The following is a 17384-nucleotide window of genomic DNA, read 5'->3' on the forward strand; positions in this document are numbered from 1 at the left end:
TACTGGGTGAGTATGCAACTTAAAAGTAGTAAATTAATAGCGAGTTCATTGAATTTAAATCCCATATTTATGTCATTTTACCTTCATTTGAAGGTCTTAATATTCAATTTAAAATCACCTTTGCAAAACTTTCAAAAAGAACTATAACCATTGCAGTTGTTAATTAAATAATCAACGATAAACGAACTGAAATTAATTCGAAATTAGTATCGAGAATTCATGTATTAAACCAGATCATTTCATCACCTAAAACTTGTTAGAAAAAGCTTTCTTGACTGGGTACTTTGCAGGACTATTTTGAGATTATTTTTTACAAATTTATTGAGCATATGATTATTCCCTCCATTTGTCCTTTAACTCTAACCGGTTTTAAGTTGCGCTCATTACACCTAAAATTATGCAAATAGAATGCATTGAGATTTTTAAGACACTGTCCGATTAAGATAGATGATTTAAAATTATATTGCATATCTTCAGGCGGTGCGCAGTGACCGATAAGCTACGGTAAAACACTAGTATCCTTTATTGCAAGCGACCCCGTTTGTGGATCACACATCACAACTTCTAACGAGATAAAGTTAACGGGCAAGCTACACTCTAACATCACAGTTAAAGTCCAACACGCGTGATGCTCGTTAATCTGTCTCGTACAGCGCAAAGTAGTGGCTCGCGTCGTAGTGAAACAACCGAAAATCCACCTCGTAGCGACGGTACAACCGTTCGAACTGTTCCTTCGTCAGCTCGGCCAACCGATCCAGCGTGGAGGCGTTTCGGTGTAAAGTGTCACCCGATGCCCGATGGTGATTAACATTCAACCGATGTCCCGCGAACCCATCAGAATCGCTCCGTGCATTATCATAATTATCCGCACCGGTGGTTACGTTCGCCAGCTGCATTAGGTGCGCCACGTCCCGATCGTACGTTTCCAGCTTGATGATCACGGTCGGCTGAAGGAAGCAGGGATCGCACAGATTGTAATAAGTGTTCCAGTGTGGATCCAGCACGTTGGTGCGACGTAGCACAAATTCGGTGAAATCGCTGAAGCTCGGTATCGGCAGCGAGGTACCATTCTGGCCACGTAATCGGTTCAAGCCACACATAGAATGAAAGACTTTGTCAGTACACTTTGTTGGAACAAACCTCTTCGGCGGTGTGGAGCCCACGGCTAGAAGAGTTGGGAAGTTGTAAAGCAATGGACATAGTCAGCATATTCGTGCCGGTCACCGCGAACGATAATGAGTCCATCGCATTCAACGAACCCTGAACAACTTTGCGTGAATTCAACAAAAAAATCAATCGTACCTTTGTACCTCCTACGGGTACGTCCACTCCGTACACCTCGCGAAAGATAAACCGCCTGAGGGTGCGATAGTTATCGCTCTGTGGTCGAACGATCAGATCTTCATACGCACTGACGAACCGATCCATTGGGTCACGCACCAACAGAAAACGGATCACTGGTGACGCCGAGTTCTGCTTCATCTGTTCCACGTCGGCACGTGTCGGTGTTGGGTAGTACATGCGCGCGAGTGCCTTCATGTCACGGGCGGCTCGTGCGATCTTTTCCCGTGGAACTCCTGCCCATCGGTTGAACTGGTACATCCAACTGCTGGACGCAACTTTGCTTATCGCACACCACAACATCTGGTACCGCGGTTGATAAAAGTAGTTGTAGTACAGATACTCGGGTTTAGACGTTCGTGCCCTTGAGGCTGAGAAATTCCCTAGCGTTTGAACTATTCCACACTGTTCCAGCAGATGGTTTGATCGATCTTCCATGATGTGCTCCATCGACTGTTCGTACGGTAGTGGCCAGGGTAGTATTAACACCAGAAATACACAAGTCACCAGAATGCCCAAAGCACTCCATCGCAAAACAGTGCCAACAGAGGCGCTGTTGTTGGGAACTGTAATACTGCTTGCACGACGCCGACCACTCGTTGTTCCCATCGGGCTTCACAGCGGTAGACTTCTTTAACTCCGCGACAGTTTCGATGCGGTCAGTAAGAGAGATGCGTCTTCATCACCTTCCGGAACACCACTGAGGACCGGTTCGGGTACGAGTTGTAACAGCCGAAAATGTAGCTGTCTCCACCGCCAAACAGCTGTGGATACAATGAAGATCCCTCATAACCTGTCGACCATGCGAACGAAAGAGCTTTCCTTCCCCGAAACGCACCCCCAACCACTCGAGCCACCACAGTTGAAAAAAGGGAGTTTAACACACAAAAAATCTATAAACAAACGCCTCTAGGCCATTACGATGCGTGTGTGTGAGCTAGCGAACGATCGTGTATAGGTGGGCAGTCGCGTGAGCTACGCAAAAGCTTTCGTTAACGTTATTCAAATCGCGCTAACGAACGCAAACGACCAGAAGACGATGAACGGAGGAGACAATCATAATAAAAAAATGGTTTCCCTTGTGCGGGAAAACTTTGTATGCGGTGCGATACCGATCGCGGGCGATAGGTTTACTTAGCTGGTTTTACTTTGGCTTGCTAGTTTTTTTGTATTGTTCAAACTGCAGAATGAGGAAAAAAATAGCAATATAAATTGATGAACTACACATGACAGCCACGCAAAGAAGATCGGGTGAAAAAACGTTACTACTAATCAAAAAGGCACGCTTTTTTATTGTAGTTGAAATCGTATGGAATAGTTAGATTTGTATCGTTTTTTTTACTATTGAATCGCTTAAAAACACATTTGCGAACAACCGAACATGGAATTGTAATGCATTCGTGTCAAATTTAATGCCATTACAAGGCAACTCCAATTAGCACTCAAATGTAAGCAATGATGTGCTGTGACTAATATTTACGGATGGCAATCATTGAAAGTCGTTACTATGTACACCGCAGTATGCCTTGAGATTGTACCGAAGACAACAAAGTTAGGCTGTGGGATGATAACCGTTTCATCGTTGGAATTTGAGTGCGAGATCGTCTGATCCAACTGATCGTCTTTGTGTATATTTACTGCTTGGGACGGTATTGTTGTTAAGTTTAATACCTATTGAACAAAGAGTCGATGTAGCGATGTCAATTGATGGAATAATAAAAGGAACGAACGATCACACAAATTTGTTGTAATTTCCCGGCAGATGGCGCTACGAAATGTCAAATATGAATTTTAAAATAAGGAATTAATACCATCTACCATTCCCCGGAGATAACTAAGCTAAACGTTATGAATTTTGGTTCATAAACCGGTAGCTGCAATAGAAAATTCACTTCCCTACATGGAAAGGACAACCTAAATGGCTTGTTGCAAGCCATCCAATTGCTGGTAAATTATTGGCCACAACAATTTAACGCGCAATACATTAAGAGAAACTCCCGCCTGCTAATGTGATTTTCGATTGCTGCTCTTTAGCAGCCGTCTCGGTTAGGGTTGTTAAATTGCTTTGGCAAAATTTTAGCCGCACCAACCAGCGAGAAGATGTAGAAAACAGTCTATAGCGTCCCCCCATCACCAACCGACACTGCGGGAAAAATGAAAACCATGTCACTCGACGATGCTTCCACGAATTTCACCCATTCTGAGGCCTACCCGAAGGTGGCCACGGTACGAGGATGGCTGTTTTCCCACGCTTGCTAACAGCACACCAGCACTGAAGGACCAAGTTTCTGGTTGCCAAGAAATGCCGTGGAAAGCATCGAATACCACAGCCACCGACACACACACTCACACCCAAGCTGCAAGGAAATAGTACCGCAAGACTTCGTTATTGTTTGCGTTTAAGAGCCCGGGTAGTTGCGTAGTGGTTCTGGTTGGATTCATCTTCGCCGAGCACTTGTAACTTCCTGTATTGTTGTGCCAAAGGCTCTGGTCGGGCACCAGGACGAACGGTCCCATTATAAAACGTCTATTGGTCGTGCGACGGCGATTGGGTTTGTGCATTTGCAGGTACCACCGTGGTACACGATGCCGTTCACTGATGCCATTTTCTGCCACCCCATGTGGGGCGAACGTAAATTCGATCGGAAAGGTTCTATTGTTTGTGCTCGCAAGCCTGCAGCTGTGTTTGCCCTCGGGGAATAGTTAGCGAATCTCCAGTGCATTAAGGAGGCTTCGAGCGATGCCACCGCTTACTGCCGGTGTGCAATAAATCTTTCACATGAGATTTTCTGGCCAATTTTCAGGCACGACATGTTGTGAAGAAGGTAGATAAGTTAAGACAGTTGTACGGTAAGTATAACACCAAGCATTCCGAGCACTTTGAATCAACTACTCCGAGCATGGGAAGGCTGTTGTACGCCTTTTGCAGTGTGGCATAGCTTAATGCAACTTGACGCACTCTTGTTGGTTTGAATAACAACGAACGTTAAAGAACGTGTTAGAGAGACAGCCGCAGTTGCAAAGAAACCCAGGGAAGAGCAAGAGTTCTCGGCGAGTTGAGGCTTAAATAACAAAGAAAAAAACAAACACACACAGCATTGGAGCTGTTGGATTGCTTACCAATAGAAAAGCTTCACTTGCTCTACGAGTATCGCTGGAACTTTACGAACATATAATTGATTTTAAAGCAATCCATTATTGATTTGTGTAAAGGATGGCAGTAACGTTCAGTGTTATCCCTTACCCATCCATATGTGTCTGCAAAAGCTTAGCAAAATTTGATAGAAAATTGCAGATGCTGTGGGAAAACGCTTGTGTAACACAACACCTGCATTGTGGAGTCATGTTTCCTGTACAGCACTGCAGCATTTCCAGTGGTTTAATTATGAAACCCAGCCGCTGTTGGAACTTCAATGCTTACACGTACTGCTTAAATTATGCTCCCACCGTCAAGCGATAGCAGCCGACTTCCCTTTCAGAATGGCTCTTTAATGGTAGCGGATCGTACGCTTCGCCATAAACGCTTTGTAGTGTAATGCGCTACTATGCAGTCCGGGGTACCGTCCCACCAGACCGAACACGTGCCATTTTCGGGCTGCCTCTAATGCTAACATTAGCAGCGCAAAACCTCTCTCCATTTATTTGCAAAAGCACCGCAGGGCTCTTATCTTCCTCAACTCAGGCACAACTTTTAAAGCATGTGACGTGTTTCGGGGGGGAGAGATATGTCAAACGGATGATCTCCAGTGTGAAAAGCTGTCGCACTGGTACCGGCAGCTGTCTCGGAAAGCCTACTTTGTATATGGGGGAGCTAAATGAAAATTCAATTTTCACAAGAGCACGCCGGCATGAACATGTGGCCAACGCCCGGTGGAAGAGTGGCGGGCGTTATTTGCTGTTTGACATCCACTGGGCAAAGTTTGTGTGACATTTTGGCATTACTGTGAGCAAGAGGCAGAACATCCGGAGAGATTGTGGCCAAATTCTGCCGAAGATGCACTTTTGTCGCCTTTTCTGGCAACTAATGAGAAAGACTGTTTGTAGCGATAATTTTGCATTATGAATTGGTGCTATTTAAATATGCATTAGCAAAGTCGTAAAGTACATTTGCATTTTTTAATTAGTTACTTCTATTGTTATCCGACAGATGGCACTGCAATAATGATGCTCCAAAGTGATAAATGTCATTCTGGTCTAAATTTACTTAAACATTCAACTTTAAACACTGATAACGCTACTAATGCTTTTAGTGATTGCCCATTTAATGCCAAAGGATACTTCAGCTTAAATGCCACACAGAAGCGAGCAATCAGAAAAGGGTAAAACGTTCAATTATCTCAATTATCACTTGATGGGAGGGAATGCTTACAAACGCTCTTACATCCACTAAATTGGCTACTAAATAAGTAGGAATGGAAAAAGAACTTAACAGACGATCCGTTCTTCCGCAATCTCTTCCTGGTTGATCATCAAGTTTCCAACCGTTCTGGTTAGTCACCGGACGTGAGTGATGTGTTACTGCACAATCGCTAGCACAATTTATCATTTCCAAACCAACCATGAACACGACAACGACATCGACGGGGCCAATTCCGATTACGATTGCACATAAATCACGTTCCATGACATGCATCAGAAAAATGGTACGAAGGAGAGAGGTACCGTTGAACAAAATTGGAGAAAAAGGACAAAGTAAATAAAATCAGAACACTCGCAAAGCAGAGAACATTTATTTCCATTCCTTTAAGGCTTTAACTTGGAAGATTTTGAAGATCAAAGAAAAAATGTTACAACTACTACGTCCATCGCTCTATGATCTGCTTAAATAGAATAAATAAATAGGAATTTAAAATCTCATCCGACTTTCCCGATAAACACCCCAAGGCAATCGATTTGTTATGATTATTTCTTAAACGTTGTTCGATGGTCTAAAAACCCTCTGTAACCTAAATTTTCCACTCATACCATGCCATCAAACCCATTCCCGCAGTCTCTCATCCATCGAAGAAGCAACACGTTCCATTACGTTGAAGGGCATTCAGGTAGAATTGGAAGCCCGGAAAAGCGCACATAATACACGCCAGGATACGATGGTGTTGAAATGTCCGAACAGGTCCGAATGGACGGAGCGGATGAGGAAATTGATGTTCTCATCCCTGCTACATTCGAATTCTCCAAATCCCGTTTGAAAATTAGATTGGAAGAGAAGCAAAGGAAAAACGCTCCTCGAGCGAACCCATTTACTAGATCCTAATGTTTCATCAATTCGTTCCATTTTTTTTGTTCAAACCCTAAAGAAAGCTCACTTGCCGCACAAAGCATACACCACTAGAAAGTTAACTCAAGAAGGCAAGAAAATAAAACCTTTACAACCTCACTTTAAGGAAAGTTTTATAAAAAAAAATAATAAAAGATTCGACGGCACGTTGTAAATCAAACGATTGTAAGAATTTCCTACACGGACAACGCTTCATTCACATCTTTTCGACTGCCTTTACTTACTTCGCCTGCGTTCTGCAGGCTAAAAGGCCAAAAGGGACAAACAGCAATTCTCTGCAGGGCGATAAATTTTACTCCCGTTGGTTTTCCATTAATTGGACGATTTATCGCCGTTCACCTGAGGATTCACACGCCGGCCTTGGATCGGTAAGGGCAGGAGGCGCAAAAGTTACCTACCGCACAAGATTTCCATGTCAAACCGTTGGTTGGTTTGCTTTGTGCAAAAAGGTTTGAACAATGGATTGGTTCTAGGGAAGAAGCCAACGGAAGGAGATGTCAATGAGTTGACGTAATTTGAAAACGAATAGACAGCTAATTGAAATTTAGTTGATCAATAACCCTAACGACATGCCGCATTGAACGATTGAATAGAAGAATTGGAATGGCACCGAACATTCTTTAAGAAGAAAAGCAATGTTCTGTCATTAAGATGTGCATGTACTGAAGAGAATAATGTTAAATATACACCTTATCTACTTTATCGATGATAGCGAATAACAAAAGTTTCACAAATGAGAAAACTTTTTTAAGCACCTAATACAAGCAAGCTCGTTAAATACACGGAAAATGAGAGCTTCAAGGCAGCACCAAAAATTGAAACGCTCGATTCCAAACGGGAAAGCGCACACTCAACCTGAGCCGGGTTCGTTCGCGAAAAGGCAAATGTGGAAACGTGGAAGTGAACGGACACGCTTATCGCTTATTCCGGCCGGAAAATCACCCCGACGCCGCACACTTCCACAAAACTTTTCACCTTCGTGCGCTGGAAAATCTACTTTGTTATACGCAAATAATACGCTTATCATGGGTAAATTATCGTGCCGTTGCGAATGGGCTATTATAACGTTACGAGAGCAAACCCCGTCCCAAAGCGACAATCGCGCTTGGTTGATGGTGTATGCTAATGCTTGGATGATAAATCCCGCTTTATTCGGGTAGCTTTTTTCTAGTCTCTGATCGATTGGGGATTATTTTTTCTTTGCTGTTGCTTTAAAAATCAATGTTTGTACATTGAATATGGGTCACAATTGTGTGAATAGTTCTTAGTACATTTTTGCGCCAGAGGTGCGATTGAACGGCATGAAGCAATCATTTGGAGGGACGTAATGTTCGCGTCTGATTTATCTTACACCAGGAACACATAATCCTATGATAATCCAATGATAATTAAATGGTGTAATTATGCTGTAATTTGCATACATTAAGCACCACAAACATCTGAAAATCCTTAAGTTTCGGTTTCTTCGCTTTGCAACAGATGGCACCAGTGGGCTTTTTGGGGCTCAAACACGATGTTGAGTAGCAGGAATTAATTTTCGTGACACGTAATTTCGTATCGTAATTTGAGATGCACAAGGAACAAAAATGGTTACATAACAATATTTAGCTTTGTAAAATTTGTGAAAAAAGAAGATAGTACTAAATATTGAAGATTGAGTGCTGAAGGCGTCTTGAACTGACCCATTAGTAAAACAAAAGAATATTCAAACGAAACGAAACCCAATAAATCAATCAACGCAACGTCTCATCAATATTGATTAGGACTTGAACGTAGATGAACGTTTGCCTCATTTCCAGAGCAGACTTTAAGCAGTTTTTTTGTTCAATCATTGCTCCAAACAAACAATCCACGACTTTGTGCTCATGAAACTCTGCTGAAATCGATATCGGGGAACGACAATTATCGGTTGCCATATTGCCAAACAAAACTAGCAACAATCTTCCGCGAAATGGCAATTAGAACCACCACCGAAGAGCGCGGAAGCCGAAAGAAGCCTTCAAGTTAGTCAGGACGCTTCAATTAAAAGATATAAACGTTCACTCCACTTATCGCCCGATTGGAAACGTCGATACGGCGGGCCATAAATAAGAGTTCGGTTTTGCGTCAGAGATTGGTCGGTTAAGCTGGGGCGGACGAGAAACCCATGGGAAAAATCACTGTGATGGGAGGCAGCGATGCGAGGCGAGAGCCGGGAAAAATCGATGCTGGACCAAAGGCAAACGTCAAAATAATGACCGGTTTGAGAAATATGACAGACAAATTTAATTAAAAACTGTGCGGTTTACCATCAAAGGAAAATGCTGCTTCGAATTCGTCTTCACGTTGTGATTTCTTATTACTCCACCCGGAATGGGGAATGGGGGGATGGAGGACAACACAAAATGAACGTCATTGATGCGTTGAATGTTGCCTTTTTGAGCTGCTTTCTGTTTTGGCTTTATAACTTCCATTGAAGTCATTATCCTGGTAGAGAATGGACGAAAGCTTTTTCGAAAATGATTGCTACAGAATCAAAGTTACTGCAAAACAGTAACATCAAATATCTTTTCAGTGTAAGACAACCGAATGAAGGAAGTTTTTAGAAGTTCAAATTATCAATACAACCATTTTCCTTTTCTAACCTAACATCTTCGCAAGAAGTTCTGTTCTACCTACGAAAGCGACGACATTCTACTTTCTTCACCGATCAATAGGACGACGTGATTCAGTTAATCAAAACATAATGATATCTCTATCCACAAAACCTTTCGCAAGGAGACAATGAAACATGCCCCAAAATGGCCAACATTGTTCCGGCACTCATCCAAAAACCTATTACCGGCGTGTTATCAATGTCTTTCTCAAGCGCGTTCTTGCGTCAACCAAAATGAAGTGTTCAACCGTACAGGCTAGCCTCAATCAATTACCACTTGAGTCTATCGTCTATCGGTTTCTGGCCCGTTTAGTCACTGTGCACGATACGACCGAGGTGAAAAGGAACGACTGTGACTAATCCGCCATCCTGCGAGAACTTGGTACGGCGTGCGTGAACCACGGGCAAATGAGATTGTGATGAAGTACTAAACGAGCGTCGTACGAGCCCGGTACAATCCAAATGACACATGTAGAACCTTTCCACCGATCGTACGTACTTGTCGCACAGAATCAAGGATAGGACAGATACTGTCAAGGGAGGACAAGGAAAAGAGCGGAATGATCCTTTTAGGCGAGTTTTGTGACAGTATGCGTCAATTAATGAATTGATTTGTTATATGTCTTGTTAAAGTCTTATTGTGATATATTAAAACACAAAATTTCTTATTTTTTATTAAAATTTTACACGAAATTGTTGTGTTTAATATACTTTTTCAATTGTTAAGAAATGTTTCAAAACTATTTATCATTAAGTGTTGCCAAAAAAGGTGCAGCACTGTCTCCCACTGGGCAGATTAAACGAAAAACTCAACACCTCCAGAACAGACGTACCAGAAAATCTTTCCCCTGCACCATTTCTGCCATTGTGAGAATCAACAGGACTCTAAAGAGTTACTGCCTTTTTCCTCCGCAGTAACCGAAGACCTTGTGCATGTGTGTGGACGGGACCATTTTACTTCCTCCGTGTGTCGCTGTAATTGAACGCATTTCGTGATCAACGGGAGTGTTTTGCATCCGATAATGTGCCGCATCGCATACCCACACGCAAAAGGGAGCGAGAGAATGGAAAAACTCCCCCGTTTGTGTGTATATGGGGAGGGAAAAAACGATGGAAAAGACCACCGGCAATGGTTAGAAAAGCCGGCTTAACGATAAGTGAAACGATTGTGTTTCTGCTTGTTGCACAAATGGCAAACAACTGATAATTTCTGATCCTATTAGTTACCATCGTATCAAGCAAAGGGTTGCAAAAATAGATTTTCTAGATGGGGTTGTGGTAGCATTAGGTACAAATTCCTATTCAATTATTTCGATACATTGCTTTATGCTTAAATACATTTTATAAATGCAAATGATAAACGTTTCTCTAAGACTAAATGATGCAGTTAAAAAAATAATGATAAGTACAGTTGTATAATCTCAAATAATGTAAAGAAATATAATAATGTTCATATATACGCAAGTGGAAGAAAGTATAGCCACGAGCGTCCTTTCCAATTTTCCAACAATCAGTTCAATCGTGTTTAGCATAATGTGATAAGCAGTATTATAAATATTGTGTTGCTTGAAAAATTTCAAATACCTTAAAAAGTAAACTTAATTATTAAATAATTTTCATAACATGTTGATAATAGAGAACTATACAAACTTATATCTAAATAATGAATCGTTTAGGTCAAATAAAGTGCGGCTTTTATATTTATTTCCACCAGTGTAGTATTCATGAAACTACTAATTAATATACTTATGATAATAATAATAAATAATGCACACCATTTGAGTCGTCACATTTGCACATGTTTGCAGCAATTTAATTTAGCAAATTCTACTACAATTTATTGTTCCACAATTAATCTCAGTGCAATGCAAAAGTGTAATTAAAATGAAAGTTTAATTTCAACGCTGCTTGGCACGTTGTGTCGTCTAAGTACATCAACACAAAAACCGCACGCAAATTCCGAACGACACAGAACGAGCACGCCCGAAAGCACACGCTCACACACAAATTATATGGAAAATCGATTAGAAAATCTCGCACAAACATTAGCCCCCGTTCCCAGGAGCGCATTCGCTTCCCCCGAGGGATGGGTCCAAATGAAAATGAAATGAAAACAAAACCCTTCCGCAGGTATCAACACTTTGTTGATGTTACACCCCTCCAGTGTATTAACGGTGGAATAACAAAAAAAAACCTCCCGCAATGGATTATTAGCCACCGGAAACACTCGCACATTGACATTGCATTACATCGCGACGCTACACGGGATTGTAGCGAAGCGCTGGGAAAGCAATCTGCTAAATAGAATTTACATCCAATCGCCACTGTGTGGAAATGGCCCATCCGTTCCGATGGTAACGTTTACACGGGCCCACAAAAAAAGGGCCATTACATCGCGAAAACTCATCTCCTCTTGAAACAAACAATGTCAACAGACATTATACACATCCGGCCGAAGGTGAAGCAAAGTCGCTCGGGATTGCGGCAGCTTGTCGTTTAACGCTTCACTCATTTCCCTTTGCCAAACCGGCGAACCTTTCCCAACTTTCCTCGCCAGGATTTACCAAAAGCACGTGTTTTGCCTTTTTTTGGGTGGGACCATATCCGGGTACTTTTTGCACGCTTCAAACAAGCCCCCCCGTGCTGCCTTTTCAAAACCGATTTTCCGATTTTGATAACATTCTATTTCCACCAAAGCTATTTCCCCGCCCGCAAACAATGCTCATTTTGTGAGGGAAGAAGAGAAAAAAAACCCACACCGGACGTGTGCCATATCCTGCTGAAGGTCTTTTAGGGTCTCAACTCAAGGTTAGCGGAATTCTTTTGGAGCAATCTCAGAAACAAAACGAAGAAAAAAACTACAAGGCATAATAAATATTGTGAACAGTTTGTTTTTTTCTTTCGACGACAATATCGTACGCTTGCCCCGCTTGCTGTCAAATACCAGAAAAGATAATAGGGGTATAACGGGGGAGGCTAGTGCGACAATTTCGACCCGGACGACATACATTTGTGACATTTTTTGGGGATTTTTGGGCAATCACCCTGCCAACATGCAATGCTAATATTTGACAATGAGCAGAACGAACTTGATTCGATACGGTACACTCGAATTACGGTGGAAAATGTATGCCAGTGCACGTTCCTATGATTTCCTTTTGTGTGCGTTAGTTGTTTGTGAATGTAAAATTGCTACTTTCGGTAACGTTGGCATGAGTTTTATTGCAATCCCACAAAAAGGTTCACATCTTCATACCCAGCCCCCACCCTGACACAGCAGGACACGATTGCCGTTTCCTGTTGAAGATGAAAAGTAGTGGAAGAATTCGTACCCAAACCATAACTAAATCTATTTTTATCTCTATTTTGTTCATGTAACAAACACCCCTGCACATAAGTTTGCAAAAGAAGATTGAAAAGGAAGGAATTTCCCGACAGATGGCGCTTGCGAAAGTTGGTTGACAGGTCCAGTACGATGGTGGAGACGGATGGTGCTTTGTAGTGACAGGTTGGTACACTTCACTACTAAACCGTGTCCACACACGGACACGGTTTGCGTGCCATTGCTCTTTCCCATTCAAGGGATGCTTCCCATTGGGTTTGAGGCTTCCGATGAAATGGAATAAGTACGCTGTCATGCCATGTCAACGGTATGTGCAGTGTCATTCGATTTGACGTGCAGGTATAATAGCCCAAAGTAATGGCCGAAACTGGGAGCCAAACAAACCAAACAAACGACCAAACGAAAAATTTCGAAACTTCGATACACCGCACAGGTGAAAGCAGAATAAGTTTGTGGATATTGTTTATACTAAGTAAAACAGATGCAAAGAAATGGTAGGTTATGTATAATTATTCTACAAATAGTGAAATACTTTAATTTAATTGCAACAAACTTCATAAACTGCACACGAAAACTATTTCACTAACAATGATTGTCATTTTAATGCTTCTCGAATATAAAAACATATTATGTGCAAACAAAACAGCTGGAAGCTTCCCACACAACTGGTCGATTAAAATCCAACAAAAGAGGTTCATAGATCTCAAAAACTAGAATCCTTTCATTTCAATCTGCGTACAGTGCGGGGAAATCAGAGTGCTTCGTACATTTCTGCCATAAACAAAGGACAAACAGTGCGGAATCCGATGTTGGTTGAAACAGAATAAAAAGGGCGAGCACCATCGAACTCACGTTGCTACCTTCAGCTTGCTGCTGAAATATTTTATCTCAAACCCTGCTACCACACAAAGATGGAAAATTTGGCCTGCGGACAAAAGGGTGGCTGCTGGCCGATAGAGAGAGAGAGAAATTAAAATGTCGTAATAAAATTTTTTTACTACCGTTTCCGCCCGCCAGAACCTGTGGCAAATAACACCGGAAGCTTAAATGGAAAATGCAGGCAGGGAAAATAGAGGAAAAGAAAATACCGACAAACCTTTGAGATGAACCATCCGATCGGAAAATGGGTTCTTCATACCGTTGCCGTTCGTTTTGTTTTCCGGTTTGTTTGTGTTTTTTTGTTATTTTCCATTTTTAATCCCCAAATTTCAACGAAACCCCAAAAACCGCTAATAGAATTTTTAACATACAATACATGATAGGTAGTCGGATTCCAAAAAGTTCGAACGAAATTCAGCATGTCCTTATTGGAGATTTTCCAATTTTTCTGCATTTCGTTTTTCAACGAATAAATATTTATGCAAAGAGCGTTTAATTTTCACTCTTTTAAAGTGGCCTGTTGGAGTGGTTGGTGTTGGTTCGGCGACGAACCTGCGCCTGTTATCAAAAGGCTTAACACGGTTCCGCTCTGGTTTCAATGTTCGTTTCAAGAGGCAAATTTTCAACTACCCTGCGATGGGTGGCGGTGGGATAATGAACTTTTGATAGGTTTGTTGCTTGAAGCACAGCAGGAGTTGTGCTGCTGTGTGAAATCTAAAAATAATAGTCGAAAAACTGCTGCGCTGAAGTCAGTAGCAAAAAAACATGGTTAACACAAAGGAAAAATTATCAAACCGGTAATGGTAATGCGAGAAACAGATGAAACCTATCGCACAGCGAATTATGCAACACACATGATGACGTGGCACCGATGTACTGGTGAAGATAAAAGGATGTAGCTTGTCAGCAAGGCGATACAATACTGTATCCCCCTGTACTACTACCACCGAGGAAAAAAAGCTCAAGGATTAACGCTCGCTTTTTCGCTGAATCTTGCCCAACCCGGTGAAAGAAGAGTTTACAGCAGTAAACCGAACAACCGGAAATCTGAATCGGAAATACCTCCACAACCAAAACTACCGGAGGTTCATTAAGCATACTCTCAAACCCAAACAACCGTACGACTAGTTGACTACAATGTGAGGTTCGGGCTGCGAGGAAGACTTTTCTCCATTTGTCCTTACCGCGCCTTTAGGTTTTTAGTCAGCCGCATCCCTCTTTTTATTACACTAATGGGTATGTACTCGCTTGCTTGTGTGCGAATGTCTTACCAGCGAGACAGTTTATTCACCCGAGGAGCTTATAACCACAACAACCCACCCCCAAAGGGTTTCCCAACCAACTCCTTCCCTCAATGCTTTTGTAGCAAAAACATCAAAGTCAGGGGTTTTTCCTGCAGCCCCGAAATTCACAACCCCGTCGTCTGGTCTAGGTTTAGTATTTCGGAATCGGGGTAAAAACTTTTTCGTTTCAAAGATTCCTCACCGGAGGTCGAAGGGTAGAGGGTGGGAGCGAGAGACCATCACCTTGCCGCAGCACACAAAATATCCGTTTTTTTTTGTTAAATATTTTTGAAGGATATCAAATTCCGCTCAGACGAAGGCAGGAAATTTTATTAGCATTTCAATTCTCTTTGTATTTTGGGCTATTTGTTTATTCAATGAAAATTGTATCCGGTTGATCAAGAAGGGTTGTCGTTTCTACTGCTAACCAATTGCTTATATTTGCTTGAAAGGCAACAATTTACAATAAATAAACCATAAGCTGCAGAAGCGCTAGAAGAAGAATATTTTTTGCATATTTATTGTAAAACTCTCAACTTAAACAATATCTATTTCAGAGCAAAACCTTCAGGATGTACCGTATCACAATGTTATTATCTTTAGTAAAGTCTTAACAAGAAAGACAGTTTCTCTTTAACGTTAGCCCACACTAAGCCCCGTCAAAATAGCAACCTACTCCTCCTCCCTTCCACCTCCACCGTCTCTTCACCAGTCTCTAATGGTCTGTGAAAAATGGCCACATTCCACGAACGGAACGAAAGTTTCTCCTTAGCAGCCGTATCCTTTTACGCTCAGTCGACTTCCGCCAGAACCGACATTTTGCAGCGAACGAGACACACGCGAACGGATGGATGAGTTTTACACTTAAAACATCGATGAATAAAAAGGTATAAAAAGAACACATCCGGTTAATCCGTTCGGGGTCCGGAACCGGAAGAGTGAATTCACCCAAGTGCGACTAAATCAGACGTATGGTGCGAACCCTGTAGTACCTGTATCGATCCATACTGATGGAGATCGGGTCGAGGTCTTTGCGAGTTTACTTGAAATATTGTCTTCTAATGCTTTTAAAAACAAATTGACGAAAATGTTCAATAATTTTACTATTTCTTGACAAATTTAATGGAATTGAGTAATAGCAAAGAAAGTAAAATGATACAAGGAAAAATTTAAAAACATAAAGAAACGAAAGTGTAAATAAGTGTACAGCATAAATTTAACACAGTTCTATCGATTGGAAGGGAAAACTAAAGTAAAAGCATCAAACTGGATGTAAATTGTGCAGACAGTATGATAATGTGCATGCAAATTCAAAAACATTACATATTCGCAAACCCCTACGAGGTGAGGTGAGACGGATGCAAATCAAGAACCGAAGAAATATCCTTTAACCTGCCCTTCGCCACGTAGTATAAAAGCATGGGCTTTCAATATGCAAAAGAAAGAAATTACTACAAAAAAGCCCCATTCACTTGCTTTATCTAAAACTATCTGTCTCCTGTATGTAACATGGTCGGCAGCGATTACTTTTACCGATAGTTGGAAAAAATTGCCCCATCTTCCACACACTATCGTGCGAGGGAAAAAGTAAAGTAAACCATTTTTTTTAACTATTAAACCTTTTTTCTGCCGCTTAAATGCGCTATAGAAAAGTGTAAAACATCGATGAATCTCTTCTATCGGCCAGACATGGTTACTCTGTTACATTTACCGTTGCCATGGGAATAAAAAATCGTTCGTTGCTCAAACACCGGTACACACAGTGTAAAGGGAATCGTACCACCGCTGCAAGGACGATTAATGGAAGTGCATCGATTTTTATCGTGTATCTGTTGTTTAATACACACTCTCTCCCAACCCGACTGTGCCTCCATATTGAAGCCGAACGAACGCGTGGCGTGTCTGTGAGTGGAAACCTTCGATGCTCCGTCATGTTTAAGTAATGAACAGCTACAAAACAATGTATGACGAATTCGATCGATACTAACGACTAACGATGTAGAGACGAAAGAAACAAAATAGCAGGTTGCATTCGTTGTACGCGTGTTGGCGTAGCTTTATGAAGGAAATCGGTGGTGGAAGGAATCAAATTCATAGAAAGATTTCGAAAAGCAATCAAATGCTCCACTGGATTGTAACGTGAAGGAAGCAGAAACGTTGGAACTGTTCAAGACTACAGGACGAGATTTTACAGGAGCTTAAAATAGATTGAAATGGTTGATGGATTTGATGCAAGAAGAATGTTACATCCACTTGTTGCATTTTTAATATTAAATATGTATTCTAAACTATCTCTTAAGAAGAGACAAGTCCAGAGTTTGCTTTCAGTAGTCTTTATAATTTTACAGGGTTTGCCAACTACGAGTTATCACATGGAGATCACATGGAGATCGGCATCGGATTTCGATCTGTTGCACAACAACTTACATCCACTCTCATCTAGACCGACATCCCGCAGGAGATTTAATTAAACGATAAAACAATTCTTGATAATATGATAACTACTTATAAGATGTTTTTAACAGATATTAACAGACATTTCAATTAGGCCACAAATTGGGAGTAAAATTGAGAACCGTTATTGTTGTAAATTTTTTTCTGTACATGTATGTAAATATTTCTCTA

At 41.5% G+C, this 17384-nt stretch overlaps 1 protein-coding gene across 1 annotated transcript; it reads right to left on the reverse strand.

Moving 5' to 3' along the window:
• Positions 1-581: 581 nt before the first annotated feature.
• LOC128299631 (carbohydrate sulfotransferase 11-like) lies at positions 582-1950 on the reverse strand. The gene is made up of 2 exons (XM_053035645.1): positions 1303-1950; positions 582-1070 (listed from the first exon to the last, which is right to left on the reverse strand). Exons 1-2 carry the CDS (start codon positions 1948-1950, stop codon positions 636-638), a joined length of 1083 nt encoding a protein of 360 aa, XP_052891605.1. The 3' UTR covers positions 582-635.
• Positions 1951-17384: the final 15434 nt, after the last annotated feature.

The sequence above is a fragment of the Anopheles moucheti genome, chromosome 2 (genome assembly GCF_943734755.1).
Source record: "Anopheles moucheti chromosome 2, idAnoMoucSN_F20_07, whole genome shotgun sequence".
In the NCBI taxonomy this organism is placed as follows: domain Eukaryota; kingdom Metazoa; phylum Arthropoda; class Insecta; order Diptera; family Culicidae; genus Anopheles; species Anopheles moucheti.

Bases quoted from the DNA above. Each gene is read 5' to 3' on its own strand.
- LOC128299631 (XM_053035645.1), bottom strand. From the start codon at position 1,950: ATGGGAACAACGAGTGGTCGGCGTCGTGCAAGCAGTATTACAGTTCCC. The intron at 1,071-1,302 runs GTACGATTGATT...TTACGTGGCCAG, and splicing joins TACCCGTAGGAGGTACAAAG to AATGGTACCTCGCTGCCGAT.